Below are 17914 nucleotides of genomic sequence, written 5' to 3' on the forward strand. Positions count from 1 at the left end.
ATTGCTTCGTGCAAACACTTCTTGACTGCCTCCCATGCACTATCAACGTCTAGTCCTTGCAGTTGTACATGCCATGGCACTGAACCAATCAAACTCCTAAGCTTGTCATACTTTCCAGCCTGATAATTCCACATGTACCCTGTCTTAATTGAAAATTCCACGCATTTAGCCACCTCCCAAGTCAAGACCCTATGATCACTCTCACAAATTGGTGGCAATGTGGTCATATTTGTTACAGTCAAATCCTCAGATGTAATTACTAGGTCAAGCACTCTCTCTGACCCCTAGTATTTTCCATTACATGCTGTCGCAGATAGTTATCCCTTAATAACCGCATAAAATCCAATTCCTTCCTCCCGTGTGTCCTCTCCTCACTCCAATCAATGCCACCATAGTTGAAATCTCCCATAATAATTACCCTCCTTCCACTCATTTCTTCTATTTGCTTGTGCATACTGTCACCACCATCTTTTTCATCACCTGGTCTATAGCAGCACCCAATTGTATATTTAGTTCTGCTAGCCACAATCTCACACCAAATGGTCTCAAATGTGCTCGTTTCTCTATCCTGCAATTCACCTTCTATTCTCCTTGGCTGCAGCTCGTCAGCTCTTCCCCCCATTTCTCCCAGTCATTCCTGAACACACTATACCCATCACATTCAATCCCACTAGCTACATCATCTACAGTCAGCCATGATTCACTAATACCAATAACCTGTGGTCTGGAAGTGCCAACCATGGCCAAAAACTCTTCCTTCTTGTTCCTAATACTCCTAGCATTAGTGTACATGAATTTAAGACCCCCATTAGCCCCAACCCTACCTTGATGCCTTATATTAACTATCCCACTCTGATTTGTTGTCCTTATTCGCTCGGGCATATTATATTCATTCATACATTCAACTGCCTCCCTAAGGACTGTATATCTACTCCCCCCCCTTAATAAATCTAGTTTCCCTGAATTTGCACATCCACTACGTTCAGCAACACTTTCTCAAGTCTCCTTACACCGTAACCATTCAAATGCAAGCCATCCATCTTATATAGATCCTTTCACCCATCGAACTCACTCCACACGTCCAAAATTCCACACCACTCGTCATACATAACCCATGCATAAAGTCATTCACAATTATGGCCCTCCTTTTAAACATTTCACTGTCATAGAGTGGCAAAAGACTAATGATTCTAACTCTCTTACTCTTTTCTTTTGCTACCTCAAACAATTCATTCAGGTCTTTTATCATTTCCATTTTATCTCCTTTCAAATCATTCGTACCTGCCACAACAATCATTTCTTTCACCCTTTCCTTTTGCTCTCTAATAGACTCAGTTACATCCTTTATGGTCGCACCAGATTGGTATGATTTTGTCAAATCCTCTACTAACACACCTCGTACTAACAAGTCTCCATACAGCACTCTATCCTTCATTTCGTTCATGTTCACACTCATACGCCTATTTTTCCTGTCAAACTTTTTATTATTAGCTGGTTCATTTAGTCGACTTTTGCTCATACGCTCTAGCTGCTGTTTTGCCCTTTGTATCGCACCATTCAACAACGCGATCTCACTCATTGCATCTATCTCATCTTTTTTATTCTCTGTAAAACCATTACTACTATCATTCACACTTTCTACATTCACACTCTCACAATTCTCTGGTACAACCTCGCCGTTTCTTGTCATATCCCTATTTTCTTCATTCTGAAGTTTGACAAAATTATCACACACAATCTGAAATACACTTCAATTCCTCATTCTCCCTACATTTTCTACATGCATTCACACCTTTATTATCATCTAACCACACTCCGACTGCACTCCGCGAGGCGTACATTTCGCAGATAGTACACCGAATCATCTCCTTTATATTACCGTTCTTGAAAGAAGATGACGAACCATCATTACTGGCTGCCATTTTCCTTCGTACTGGAGCCATACTTACTTGTAATGTATTTTATCAAATTATAAATTATAAAACACCAAAAACACACAAACAGATGCACTATGCAAGGCAAACAAAACTACGCAAAATTAAAGTAAATTTATCAACTATAACTGAAAATAACACTTATCTTATCAGGAACTTTCACGAACACTACACACTACGAATCCCTCTAGCAGCACCCTCCCTTTTTATATATCATTGTTTGGGGACTCAATCATTAGAAGTGTGATGACTAATAAAGTACACAAAACATACTTGCCAGGTGGAACATTGATGCAAATAACTAATGCTTTGCAGAGAAAGAAACCAAACCAAAGAGCAGATGTCAGAATTAGCGGTAGTAGCGAATGACTTAGTTGGTGAAAAAAAGAATATTGATAGAGACTGGAGCAAGTTATGGGAGGTAAAGGATAATAATGTTGTTGGAAAATTCATTAGTGTGTTTCCTAGATATGAAAACAGTGAATTGAGAAGGAGAGCAGAGATAATGAATAGCAAGATGGCTGAATTATGCGAGGCAAACAGGGCTCAGTTTGTGAATCTGCAGAGTGAATTTGTAAGAAAGTTGGAATAATTTAAAGTTGAAAGATTGCATGTGAATGGGTTTGGCATTTCTGAGAAGGCACAAAATGAAGCTAATGATCAAAGGGTACTTGTGAAGCAGGATGGCACAGCCAAATGAGTTGTATGATAGTAGGAAGATGGATACAAGGTTGTAGATGTGGTTTGCGGCTGGGCAGGGTGACGGAATGGCTGAGCATATGAGACAAGTGTGAATGGAGATCAGGGAAATGGTCTAACCGAAGAGAGAGGTGTGGAATAACGGCTAGAGTAGAGAATGTTGGTGCTGGTAGAATTGCCCTAAACACACACACAGATTATGTTTTGTATTCAAAATGTAAGGAGTATTCATAATAAGAGAGCTGAGTTTGTTGTATTGGTTGAGCCAGTATGCCCAAAGGTATAATCGAGGAGTGGTGGTGGTGGGGGAGGTGTAAGAGTACTGTTAATGTTTGCTGAAGAATTGTGTCTGCAATGTGTGAAAGTTGATAGTACATCTGCAGTCTTGAATCTGTGTAGTGCAAAATTAACAGGCTAGTATATCTGATAGGATGCTGTTATAGGCCATGGAATGTAGAGAATACTAATGATTGTGAAATGTTTAAGCAAATTGGTTGAGCATGTGGGAGACTTTAATTATAGGAATATAGAGTGGAAGGAGGAGATGGTGTATGGAAACAGGGAAAGCAAGTTTGTGGAGTTCCTGAGAGATAAGTTTCTTAAGCAGCATGTGATTCAACCAACTAGAGGCTTTAATGTTTTGGATTTGGTGATAAATTCACAAGATGTAGTTTTTAATGAGGTATTAACACTACTGCCAGTTGATGAGAGTGACATGAGGCACTTGTGGGGAAGTGGTGAAACAAGAAAAGGATACTGTCAAAAAAAGGATACATGTCAAATTATAAAGTGGGTGATTATGGAAACTCTGTAGTCAACTAGCATCAATATGTTGAAGATGAGCTGTGCAGAAAAGATGTTGACAGTGCATGGAAATTCATAAGGCAGTATCTAACACAAGCAATGTATACTGCATTCCAAAGAGTGAAACGGATGAATAATGAAATCAAGCAAACTGTGTTTGAAAAGAAAAAGTTGTCCTTTCAAGTATTTCTTTAAATTTAGGAATAGGAAATAGATAGGGTTGGTGAGGCAGACATTGAAAGCCCAAATTGTGTATTTCTTCTGTTGAGTTTCACGAGCAGTGTGAACAGATGCATTTTCCTGCGAAAGCAGCATACCTCTGCTCAGTTTCCTGTGGCATTTTTCCTTCAGTACCTCCTTTATTTTCTTCAGAGCTGTTGAATAAACTGCTGCTGTAACAGTTTCACCTTTTTTTTTTGAGGTACTTGGTAAGGATCACACTATCCATATCCCGAAAGACAATGGCAAGAACCTTCCCTGCTGACTTTTGGGTTTGAAATGTCGTTGGCTGGAGAGAACCTTTGCGTTTCCACTCCATTGACTGTTGTTTTATTTCTGGGTCATAGTGATAAAGCCATATTTCATCAACAGTCACAATATGAACCAGAAAATTTGCACCTGATTTCTCAAAATCCCTTGAGATGACAGTACACATTCATTCTTTTGGTCAGCATTCAAACATTTGGAGGCCCACTTCGCTGAGAGCTTCTGCATGTCCAGATGTCGGTGGATAATAATCCCAACTCATTCCCTAGATATTCCCAGTCTTCTTCAATGTTTTGGCTGGTATTCGTCTATCATCAAGGATCGTGGCATGCACTGCATCAATGTTTTCATGTGTGTAAACATCGATGCAGGTCAGAGTCTTCCTGACCTGGGGGGGGCATCTGTTGTCTCGGGAGCCCAGTTTTAAACTTGGCTACCCATCTGGCAACTGTTGGATATGCTGGGATACAGTCTCCAAAGTCTCATACAAAGTTTGATCAATCTCAGTTGTGGACTTTTCTTGCAACATGAAAAACTTGATGACAGTCCAAAACCTCCAACACATCTTCTTATATATCCTAAAAGAAAATACGTTTCCCATTATAACTTTTGGCTCTTCCAAAAGAATATCCATAGGTTCCTTTTAACTCTTGCTACACACGGCACAGTATGCTATATGTAACACCTCATATCCTATCCTCTCCCATAGTCCTTAATAGACCATTGGGTCACTCATGGCTGAGCCATGAATGTCTACTGGGTGACGAATTAAGACAGATGGCGTCCATCTCCTCTTCTGTCTTCGTCTATATATCCTATGGCTGTATCCTGTATGTTCATGGGTCCGGTTTGCCTGTTTGTGGGATGAAAAACCCCAGGATAAACTGGGAAAAAACCCTACTGTCTACACCCAAGACCGGTTAACTTTGCTATGGCTGAGGAAGATCCTTAAGCTCCTCACATCTCCGACAGAATCGAACCTAGGACACTCCTTTCCCCAGGTATGGTTGCAAATCGCACAGCCACCTCTCATATATGGGATTTATATATTAAAAAAAAAAAAAAAAGTTAAAACCAGATTTCCCTTAATTCATGAGCACTTTAAGCAGTATTCATTGGAGAAAGGTGGGATATATATACCTGCTGTTGTTTTAGACTTCTGGTGCTACATAGTTGGCTGCATGTGTCTGTAACTAAATCACATTATACCAAGATTTCATAGGCATTTCATTCTAGATAGAAAAAAAAATTTCATGCATTGATTTGCCACTAAAATAATATCAATAAAAATGACATCAGTATAATCTAATGTCCTAAATGCTAATGTTAATATTCTCTGTGTGTATTTTATGTGATATATGACTGGAATGAACCAAAGCATCAGGAGCCAAAGATAATGAATTTTGAGTTTTTAAGGGATAACTACCTTAAGCAGCATATAACATTTTGTGCATTGATGGTCTTAGATTTAATTATCTCATCAGAAGGTATTGTTGCAAATCGAGTGTCACATCTTTCTCCAGTTGGTGAAAGTGACCATTAAGTGATCACTTGGATAACAGTGAGCCATATCAGGACATTTGTGAGAAAGAGTTATATGAACCTATAGGACAGGTGATAATGTCAAGCTCAGGAGGCTGGTTGCAGCGACATCATGGAATGAGGAATTGCATGGGAAGGAAATCAGTGCTGCTTGGTCTCTAATCAGGAAGTATCTGGCAGAGGCAATAGCTGAGTGTATTCCAAAGATCGGTAGATTATAAATTAAGTAGGTGTAAAATGGATGACTGAAGAGGTGAAGCATGCAATCTGGAAAAAGGCACAAGCTAGAGATAATCAGTTACATGAAGAGTATGAAGAGCAATCAAGGAGGGCGACTCACTTAGTAAGGGTAGCAAAAGTGTGCCATGAGAAGCAGTTTGCAAATTAAATTAAAAGAAATCCCAGGGAGATTTTTTGATATGTGGCTAGTAGAAGGAAGAATGATCACGGTAGGATGATATTGGTCAGTGATAATGGAAGAATAATAAACACCGAGGACAATATAGGAGGGATTTAATGAGCAGTTCATTAAAGTATTCCATCCTTGTGATTGTAGCATAATGCAGCATTTGAAAGCAGTGGGAATGGGGAAGGAACCAATGATAGTGAGTGAGCAGGAGGTATATGAGGAATTACATAAACTCGATGTCAATGAGGCAATGACGTGATAGTATATCACCATATGCCTTGAGAGAATGTTCCAGGAAGTTACCAACAGCTTTAACATGAGTCGTAAATTACCCTAGGTTCCAAAGGAGTGGAAAGATGGCAAAATTGTTCCACTTCATAAAAGGGGTGATAAGACTAAGGCTTTAAATTATAGGCAGATCTGCTTGTCTGGAATTCTGGTCATTGTGTTGGAGAAGCTAGTGAAGACAAGGATTCAGAACTAGGTTGACATCAAAATCAGCAGCAGCATAATTTTCTTTAATGGACAGCATGGGTTTGCTAAACGAAGATCATGTTTTAACAATCTGCATACTTATAATAATAAGATGACAAATACATTGGACAATGGGAATGCATATGTAGTAGTATATGCATACTCCTTGTCCAGTGTATTCTAAATATACAGAAGTATACAGGTAGTCCTCGACTTACGACAGGGTTCCGTCATAAGTCGATTCTGTTGTAAGTCGAATACTTTTTTAATTCTTGATTTCTTTGATTTCTGTTATTTTCATAAATTAGGTTTCTATTTAACTTAAAATGGTTAAAAATATTTAAACTTACATAAACATTTATAAATTAGTTATTAGCACATATACATATAAATACAAAATTAAGAAAGAAAAATTTAAGAAAAAAATACATAACACTTATCAAAAATGGTGCATTTACTTTAATTTGAAATTCCTTTAAATTTTAGTTAACATAAACATAAACAAAAAACTTATTAACAGTGTCTTTAATTAAACAGGATGAAATAACCATATCATCCAAATGAGTGACATTTGGATGATATGGTTATTTCTTGTGATCGGGAGTAACATTTTTAATCAGAAAATTGGTTAATGTTGTCTGTTGGGTTTTTGTTTTCTTTTCTTCATCATATATTTCGCGATAACATTTGGCTGCTTCTCGAATTTGGTTTTTGACTTTGGTGAAGCAATCATTGTCTTGATCCATATTTTCGAGTGGCTGAAGTCCTTGATTTAGTTTGGAAAATACTTCAGCTAATCCTTTTACAGTAAATGTTTTAATGATTTCTCTTCTTCATCTTCTCATTATTCCTTTCTTCTACAACTCTTTCGTTTTGGAAAATCAACTCTTGATCAGTCAGTTCGCCTTCTTTGTGATTTGGTAATTCTTCTATATCAGTAATATCGATTTCTAGATCCAGTTTTCTTGCAATTTCAACGATTTCTTCACCAATTTGTTCTAACATACCATGCTCATTGTACTCTTCGAGTGTCTCCTGCAGTAGTAACTTCTTACAAATTCCTCGCATACGTTGTTCCGATACTTCCTTTCATGAACTTCCAATGTTCTGGATACATTTGTTAACACGTTCGCTGCCACGCTACATCGGCAGAGTCTCTTCCTGTACGCCGAGCAAATTATCTTCTACAAATTCAGTACGGTAATCTCGTTGCCGGTGGTAGGCTTCCTACGAGTATACTCGTAGCTGGCCTGTGTGGCTGGTTTACCAACTACGAGTATACTTGTAGTTGGCAGCGAGTGTGTTAATATCGTAATTTTTTCCAAAAATCGCATAATGTTATAGCATAATTTTTCATTGCTGTTATTGCTTGAGAAAATGTAGTTTTCAGATATGTCTTGTAATCGAACCTTGATCCATAGGTTGAATCACAGTTGCTGTATTGGACGGTAGATAAATCACATTTATATTTTCATTCAAATCGCCGATGTGAAGAGGATGTCCTGGATCATTGTCAAGCAGCAATAGAATTTTAAAAGGCACGTACTTCTGGAATAAAACAATTTAAGAATCAGTCTTCAAATAAAACAATTGTCAACCAAGCCTTACGAATTATTCCTGTAGTAAACCGGCAACTTATTCTTGTCAATGTTTTTCAAAGCTCTGGGGTTTTTTTGAATGGCAAACAATAAATGGTTTTAATTTAAAACCAGCAGCATTTCCTTCAAGAAGAAGCATAATCCTATCTTTAAATGCCTTAAAACCAGGTGCCAATGTAGCTTCTCTGTGAATGTAAGTTCGTTCTGGCATTCTTTTCCAGAACAGTCCTGTGTCATCTACATTAAAAATCTGCTCTGGCAAATAGCCTTCATCTTTTATCATCTCTTTCAGATTTTTCTTGAAAATTTCGGCAGTTTCAAAATCGGAACTAGCAGCTTCTCCCGTTATTCGTAATAAGTTAAATTGGTTTTTGAATCGATAAAACTAGCATTAAATGTATGCTTGCCGTATTTAGCTTCTTGTTGTTTCCTAAAAATTGTCAAATACTGCGATGCGTATACAAAAGCAATGTGATGTATGTATGTATATGCTGGCGGCAAAGTTAAATTAGAGAATTTTTAATAATAATTTTTGGCCATCGTAAGTACGAATCGTCGTAAGTCGAGGACTACCTGTATTTAGATTTTGCAAAGGCTTTCAATAGATTGCCACATAACAAACTAGTAGTTAATTTTGAACAGATGAGTTTGGATAGTAGATTAGTGCATTAGATTGGAGATTGGCTTTGGGAATGTTTAATGTTTTAGTTTAATGTTGCAAGGTGTACAATTTTAAAATTTGGGACACAAAGATGGAATGCAGATTATAGGACTGGTGGGGGATATTTTAGAGGAGGTGGAGAAGATGAAAAATCTGCAGGTGATGGTGGATAGGGACTTGGAATTTTCATGGATATTTGCTAAAATTTTGAAGACAACACAGCCAATTATGGGAGTAATGCAGAGAACACTTGCATGTAGAGATAAGGATGTTTTGATTCCACTGTACAAGACTCTGATTAGATTACATGTGAATTTCTGTGCACAGATTTGGTCCACAAGTTTTCATAAAGATGATGAAATGTTGGAGAGGGGTCCGAGATGATCTCTGGAATGTGGAATATGAAGATAGATTGAGAGAATGCAAATTACAGAGCATAGTGAATAGGAGGAAGAGGGTGAGGGGGAGACATATAAGTTGATAAGGGGTAAGTACCAGATTAAAGCACCGTGCCTCCTGCAGTGTCTGGAGCGCTCCTGTCAGCCCTTGAAAATCTATGGGGGAGAGAGTGTGATTTTCGTGCAGGACCATACCCATATCCACAGCAGGTCTCCAAGGTGAACAGCCTCTAGTTGGTAGACTAATGCAGGTAAGGGAAGTCAATGAGACGGATCTGTAATCTCAGGACAAGGATTGGCTCTGAGGATTTAAAAAGCTGACATTTGCAGCAGGCTAATGTTTATCACCTTTGGCTCCTTCTTTTTAATTGGAAGTGACCAGTTATGAAGTTGACTGACTGAAGTTTTTAGGTTATTTTTGATTTTAATGGTACAAACTGCACATATTTAGTTCATGAAGATTTCAGATAAGTGACATAATTTAAGGTAATGTAACATTTTGAAATTTAGCAGTTATTTCTGCATTTTCATTTTATAATTTCATACTCTTTTAGTTCTTTTTTATGGATCTCCAGTTATTTGATTGAATTTATACTTTTTCATGTTGTCATTTTGTTTGCTTTTTTATGTACAGTTGCCAACACTGGTTTGTGTTCAGTCTTCAGTGTGTGACTCCCATTGTTGTATTTCCATGAATTCTTGTTGTTTTTCCCGTATGATTTCTTTTATTCACAAAATTTCATTTCATATCTCTGCAATTTCATTTTATTATTATTTTTTTTTCCTGTCTTAAGATTTCCTTTGTTTTCTTTTTTTGCTGTTCCTTTTACTTCATCAGAATGGGCTTGGGGGAGGGGATCAGGATTTTTTTCCTAAATTCACTATAGTGTACTTTCTGCTATAAACTGCATCTCTGGTTTTCAGGGATTCAGTATACTATGTGTCCACTGTACATAAAGAAAATAAATATTTAAAATTCCTTAGATTTTAAATTAGAGACACTCATGTTCCTTGAATGCTTCTTCTCTTCTTCTTCTCTTCCGTCTAAGACGGGTTGAGTCTTCTCTTGAGCAGGATCTTCTGGTCTTCTCTATTCCTTGCTGTTCGAAAAAGTTCCTTATATGTTCTGCATCCTGAGATGGTCTTTATTAATTTCAGCCAGGTAATTCTTGTCTTCCAGGTCTTCTTTTTTCAGTTGGAAAAGTATTGATTAGGACGTTAGGAAGTCTGTCTGCATCCATGCGTGCAGTGTGTCCAAACCATCTCAGTTGTTGTTTTCTAATTTTTTTTCTGTTATTGTCTTTTTATACAATAGTTCTTGTCTGACTGTGATGTTTGTTTTCTTTTCTATCCAACTTGTTCTATTTATTTTTCTTAAGCATTTCATTTCAAATGCCAGCAGTTTTTTCTCCTCTCTTTTTTTAACTGTCCACGCTTCTGCTCCATAGATGACTGTTGGTATAATTATTGCTTCATATAATTTGATTTTGGCTTGTTTAGATATCTTGTTTGTTTTCCAGATTTTCTGTAATTTTCCCATGGTGGTCCATCCTATCGCTATTCTGTGTTTGATTGTTTCTGTTAGTTTTTATCCAGGGTATATGAATTTGTCTACTTGTTCTATTTGTTCTCCGTTTAGGGTGGCTGAGATGGTAGTTTTGTTCCTCCCTACTATCATCACTTTTGTCTTTTGTATATTTATTGTCATGTCATATGTTTTACAGGTTTCGTTTAGCTTGTTGATCAGCTTTTGTAGTTCATTTGGGGTTCCTGCAAGAAGGACGAGATCATCTGCATATTTGATATTATTTATGTTTAAACCATTGGCATTGATTCCAGGCTCATTGTCTATTGCTTTCTTTACAACTTCTTCTAGATATATGTTGAATAGGCATGGAGATAATGGGCATCCTTGCATTACTCCTTTTTGGATCTCTATGGGTTCTGTTGTGAGTGTGTCCTTTTTCTTGTCTTCCAGGTCTTCTTTTTTCAGTTGGAAAAGTATTGATTTGCATTTGCATTTGTCTTAGAGTAATATTTTATCAGAAACTGTATTATATATTTGTCTATTGCTTTTTCTAGTAGAATTTTAAGAAGGATTTCTTTGTTGATGTTATTGAAAGCTTGTTTAAAGTCCACAAAACAACAATATAGTTCTTTATGGTCTTCCCAGCTGAGCTCTGCTAGTTGGTGCAGTGTGAAAATTTGGTCTATTGTTGAATAATAGTTTCCTTGGAAACCAGCTTGTTCTATGCCTATTGTTTCTTTGTAGGTGTTTTTTAATCTATTTTGTATAATTCTTATGAATATTTTATAGGTGTGAGAGAGTAAATTGATTGGTCTGTAATTTCTGCAGTCTCTTTTGTCTCCTTTCTTGTATATTGGGATGATCTTTCCAGTTCTCCAGTCATCTGGGATCTCTCCTGTTTGTAGTATTTTATTGAATAGGGTTGTTAAATATTCTATTGATATACTGCCTCCATATGACCATTCAGTAGGGATAGTATCAATGCCTGGTGCTTTATTGTTTTTCATCTGTTTTATTGCGTATCTAACTTCTTGTAAAATTTTTGGGTGATCATTATTTTCTTCTATTGTTGGCATTGTAATTTTGTTTCCTTGGTGGAAGATAGTCTTAAAATGGTTTGACCAGATTTTTCTTATATGTTCAATATTCCCGGTTTCAGTCATCTTGTTGTTTATCATTGTTACTGCTTTTGTTTAGAGAATTCCTTTGTAATTTCTCTTACAGTATCATGGAAGACTTTTAGGTTGTTTTGTTGGTATGCTTCTTGGCATTTCTTAGCTTTTTCTTCTAACCATTTTTCTTTGGCTTTTTTGCATAGGTTGTCAACTTTATTTTTTAGTGCTCTGTATTTTCTCTATTCTCTTCATTGTTTCGTTGGTTTACAAGTATCGTGGCCTCTCTTTTCTGTTCTATGGTAACTATGATTTCTTGGGTTATCCACTGTTTGTTTATTTTGGGTTTGGAACCTTTAATGCTACATAACAATAACAAACCACTTGGCATATTAAAATATAAAGACGAGATGCATGATAAATTAGTAGTAGTAACATATAATACTAGAAAAAGGATGTGGGTTTTGTTAAATCTTCCATCAAGAAAGGTTATCACAGGGTGTCATATCATTCACCAGTCACTCATGCAATTTTGGTGCAATTGGAACATCTCAGTTAATTCCAAACATCTAAGAATGCATGGGTTTAATTTACATGATCACAAAACTTAACATAATAGGCTCCAAACAAACTGTACTGTGATGTTGAAATATTTATTATACAATCTTTAAATCAAATGAATATTATTATCTGAGACCTCGAGAGAGTCAAGGACCCTTTGAGGTAGGCCACGCTTCACCCAAACCAGCTGTCCTACCTTCCTTTAAATTTATTCACACTAGTTGCACTCACTACCATCTAAAGGTAAACTATTCTACTCACTCACTACTCTGTGAGAGAAAAATCTAGCTCTTATCCCTTTCTTGACTCTGAACAAACTTAACTTCCATGGATGCCCCTCATATTCTCTCCCAACTTTCCATATAATGAAAGATTTCATCATATGATATCTTATAACACCCATTCAGAAGTTTATAGACCTCTATTTTATCACCTCTTATTCTCCTGTTAACCAGCATCTGTAATCCATATCTTTTGATATGGCATCTTCCAGGAGAGTATAGTTTTTACCAGAATATTACAATTAACTTAAGTGTGATGGTACTGATGTTATGGTTGGATGGGGGGGGGTTGCTTCCTCTGGTTTGGATAGCACCTTGTTGTTATAATACCTGAAAAAATGAATCCCAAACATTATATTGACATCCAAATTGATGTATTGTGTAAATTATTGCCATTCTGTGGAAATGTTCCGGTTGTGTATGATCATGCATCATTTTATGTTGCAAAGGCTATTGTAACATGGTTTGAGGAAATGGGAAAACAAAAATTAGTCTTTATAAATTTGTAATCTGAACCCAACAGACTACCTTTTGAGAGAGTTAAAATTTTGGTTGAGAGAAGAACTAATCATTGAATTAGAAGCTTATTTAATACCATGTTGGATCTGCTTTAGCCCGAATTACAACACATGTGGTCTTACATACATTCCACAAGATGTTTGTCTGCATCTGCCACATATAGGCATTCACCAAATAGTCTTGTTACTTGCTCAGTTTTGATGGAAGAGGACTTTGTTCTTGGATCTGTTTTTCTAACATGTCCCATATGTTCTCAATCGGATTCAGATCCGGGCTTTGTAGTAGCCAGGGAAGATGGTGGAAGTCATTGTCATGTTCGCTGAACCACTGCTTGAAACAATTCTTGTGTGATGATAGCGGCATTGTCATCCATGAAACAAACGTCGCCTGATGGATAAAAAGTCAACATTTCACGATGGACTTAATTGGCAACAATGTTCAGATATTCCTTGGAGGATGCCTGACTTTCAGCAATATTAGGGGACCCTTTTCATATCAACAGAACATGACACCACCTCCAGAAAAACTTGAGCTCTGTTAATAAGGCAACCTGGGTTCATTGCTTCATGGGACTCCCACCAAACTTTCTGCCTACTGTTAGTAAAGAACAGGGTGTACCGTTACTCATCAAACAACATGACTTTTTTCCGGCATCCAGTCATGGTGTTCCTGACACCACTGTACACGAACTTCCAGTTCTTTGCAGAATCAATGGTTTCTGTATAGGCATGCAACTTCCATTACCAATCCTTTTCAGTTTCCTGCACGTAGTTCAATGAGGTATGGGTTGGGAACACCAGCCTTCATTAAATGCTTCGGTCAATTGCTGCACACAGTAAGTTCTGTTTGTCCACACAAGCCTTCTCAGACGATGGTGATCTCATTCTTGACGGACTACCTTAGGATGACAGTTACACCTCTTAGACAAGCAATGTGGATTTTTTTTCCTACTGATTAAAAACTTGAGATCTCACTTTTTGAGAAACAAGTCAGCTCTGCAGTTTTCAAAATCATGGCTCCAGCCAGATGGGCACCCACAGTAAGTCCTTTATTGACTTCCGAAAGATCCTTTGTATTTCCCATTATTATCAGTACTATAGAAAGTGACTGACCAGCACAGCATTCTTAGATTTCTAGAACATGTGATACATGTGACCAAGTATTTTGCATACACACTGCATAAGTGATGTTTCAGTTCATCTGCATGAAGGTTTCTATTTCAGTGGCTGGTGTATGTATAATTACAGTCAACCCTCCTATAACGCGATTAATTCGTACCGCGTTATATGGAAACCGTGTTATAAGAAACTCAGATTTAACGTGCAAACCAGGTTAATTCGTGCCGCGTTATATGGAAACCGTATACTGAGCTATAAGAAACTCAGAATTAGCACGAATCAGATTGATTCGTACCGCGTTATATGGGAACCACCCTTTAAACGATTTAAAATTTGGATTTTGTCCTCAAGAGATATAAACTTTCTTTTTAACTATTTTCTTCTTTCTTTTGTGTCTGACATTATGCAAACCTGGGGTTAACAATTATTTTATAATTATTATATTACAACAAATAAAAAAATATTACCTACAGTATTGTGTAATGTTGTCCAATTACGATAACACAAATTAAGCGAGCAAAAGGCACTTTATTGAACACTAATCGTGATATGTACGTCTGCACGGATTTACAGACAGTTTCCTACTAAGTTGCACTTAAAATTGATGACAAAGTGGGTGGTTGCAACAGCGAAAGTTCGGCAGTGCTATTGGATAAAAAAATTCACGCAAATACGCAACAGCCAATCATACGGTCTATTTTAAGCATTAAAACAGAGCACTGTGAACAATCTCGCATCGTTTCTTCGCTTATAGGGGAATTCCCTGATAACTGAAAATGGAAAATGGTGATGTACCTTCACCAAAAAGAAGGGAATTCCCCGTTAATTTCAACTGTAAAAATTTAACACATAGATAAATTCATGCTATAGAGAATCTTCTTAAACCAATTAAGTTGATGGAATGTTGTTGAACGGAAACCGCGTTATAAGAGTACCGCGTTATAGGAGGGTTGACTGTACATGACAAATCATTCATTACAAAAAATTCAGTTTATATTGTATGGTATAATTTTTTCTCCACCTCCTGCTTCTCTTGAGTTAAAGGATGGTTACCATCATCCCTTTTAAATATGTATCATCATCATCATCATCAAATTCCTGCTATGTACCCTCAAGGGGCGTACAGGATATGATAGTACTACATGAAAAATTTACATCATTACTAAATTCCAATCCACAATTTTCCTCCAAATCAGTCTGTTACCTGACTCCAACATTATCAGATCTTATATTTCTATCTTCTAAGGCACTTTTTACCATATCAATCCACCTATATCTTGGTCTTCCTCTGGGTCTTTTTCATGCCAACTTGGCAGAGAACACTTGTTTTGCTAATCTTTCCTCTCCCATTCTGTTTAAGTGACCATACCGCCTCTGATTAGCTCTGCTAAAATATTCTTGAATGCTGACAATGTCAAGTTCTTTCCTAATATCCTCATTTTTAATATGCTATTGCCATTGATACCATCTGTTCATGCCCCTAATCTTTCTCAGGACTCTCATATCTGCACTCTCTAGTCTTTGGTCAAGTGTTTTACTTCTGATGCAGCTTCAGATCCATAAATTAAAATTGGTTTGAACACTGTCTTGTATACAGCTAAGTTAGTGTTTTGACTAATTTCTCTCTTATTCCATATAAATTTATTTACTTGACTTCTTACCATTACTAGCTTTGATGATTCTGTTATCTATTTACGTATTTAATTTACCATCTTCACTAAAAATCGTGCCTAAGTAGCTGAAATGTTTTACTTGTTCTATAGGTTCTCTATTCACAATGCAGTTATTTTCAGTGCTTCTGACTATTTTCATTGTCTTTGTCTTGTTATTGCTGATTTCCATACCATATCTATTACAACAGTTATTCAATTTAATCAGGGAATCTTGCAGACTTGTAGTGGATTTATTTAGAAGTACAACATGTCCGAAAGTAAAATTCTCATCCTGATAGCCTCTATTTGGCCTGAATACAGCTTGTTCTTCTCCAAGCTTTTCTTCTACAATCCTTCTCAACCGTTTCTCAAATATACTTGCGTATATCTTACCAGGAATACGTAATGAAATACCTCTGTAATTCTCACATTCAGTTTTATTTTCCTTTTTATGCATGGGTACTATGAGAGCTCTGCTCAAATCATCTGGAATGCGTCCCTGTGAATTATGTAATCCAGCCACTGTAAGACTTTTATACCTTCATACTTGAGCATTTTTGGTTGAATATCATCTACTCCTGCTGCCTTTCCACATTTCAGGCCTTTGATGGCTTTTTCTACTTCGAGTGTGGATATATATTCCTGACTGCATGCCTGTTGAGTGTTTTTTACCACTCTGTTGTCATACTGCTTGTTTCATTTAGCAATTTTTTGAAGTAATTACTCCATACTTCAAGGATATCTTTTTTACCAGTTTTCATGTCACCTTTATCATCTCTAATTCCTTTTACAGCACTCTTTCCTCCATTTCTGAGATTCTTAAACAACCTCCAGAATATCTTGCCACCTTCTTGATATTTATTTTCTATGTTTTTACCAAAGTTCTCCTATGACTTTTCTTTAGCTAGTTTTACACAGTGTTTAGCATTCTTACATTTGTCTCTGTATTCTCTAAGAGCACAAGCTGACTTATTTGCCAGGTAATTTTGATATGCTTTCTTCTTTTCCTTCACTGACTCTTTAACTTCCTGTGTCCACCCATTGGAGTTCTGATTTTTCTATCGTTGCGGACAACCTCACCACATACCTCTCTGGCTGAATCAGTCAGTGTTTTCTTTAGGGCTTCCCACTGAACCTCCAAGGTTTGGTTCCTGTTCTCAAACTCTTTCATTTTTTCTTGAATAATGCTTGTGTATTTTAGTCTACAATTCACATCTGAGAGGTGCTTGACTTATTCCCTTTAAAACTTCTTGCATGTTCTTCTTTTCAATATGAAATTCAATTTTATTCTGCTCAAGACTAAATACTGGTCACTTTCAATTTCAGATCCTCTGTACACTCTGGTGTCTTGCACAAGAGAGAGAAAACATCACTATCGACAATAACATAGTGAATGAGACTTTTCTTATTCCTTGCCTTATATTTACTCCATATATTTACAATGAAGTGACTATATCTTTCATTACATAAAACTATTTCATACTGTACGGTATGAAAGAAAAATTTTATGGTATGAAACAGTTTCATGTCATGCAATGCTATATTCTTCATGATCACAGAATGTATAAGATATATCAATATATGCTATCACATAGATGTTTATAGAATGAGATGAAATGTCTCAAGCCTAGTGAAAACTTAGTGATATTATTTTGAAATTTGAATTTTGTTCCTCACTTATGATTTGATACAGTTAGTCTAAGACATGTTATTATTAATTGCTGCTGCTTTTCTTTACAGCTTGTTATTACTGGCCTTATTGTGATGTGCTTTGCCAAAAGAAGGAACCGATATGCTTACCTGGTTAGTATTATTTGAGACTATTTCTGTGAAAAAATAAGTAGTATTGTGGTATCTTCAGCGGCTTTAAAATTTACATTTTGTTAATAAGTTTCATCATTAGTTGAGAGACATTATCAGTGTGATAATATTTCTGAGGTTTGTTGAACACAGCTTCTGATTCTTCAGATTTTTGACTTAAGAGGATTGTAAATAAAGTAGTGGCAACTTTTTTTTCTCTCTTTTCTTCTTCTTCCTGCTTTTACCTTGCGGTGTCGAGGGTTTTCTATTCATTTAACTCAACCATACACAAGGGTAAGCTGGTTAGCCCTATGCCTCCCAGTGTATCCTAATGTCTG

At 36.6% G+C, this 17914-nt stretch overlaps 1 protein-coding gene across 1 annotated transcript in view; it reads left to right on the plus strand.

The window, feature by feature from the left end:
• LOC150093860 (uncharacterized) overlaps positions 1-17914 on the plus strand; it is a 121451-nt gene that overhangs the window by 54812 nt on the left and 48725 nt on the right. The window contains exon 4 of the mRNA XM_090412993.1: positions 17517-17579. Coding sequence (XP_090269119.1) covers positions 17517-17579 — 63 coding nt within the window. The remainder of the gene's footprint in view (positions 1-17516; positions 17580-17914) is intronic.

This window comes from Typopeltis vanoorti, chromosome 23 (assembly GCF_054136105.1).
Source record: "Typopeltis vanoorti isolate ZY-2024b chromosome 23, IOZ_Tvanoo_1.0, whole genome shotgun sequence".
Taxonomy (NCBI): Eukaryota; Metazoa; Arthropoda; class Arachnida; order Uropygi; family Thelyphonidae; genus Typopeltis; species Typopeltis vanoorti.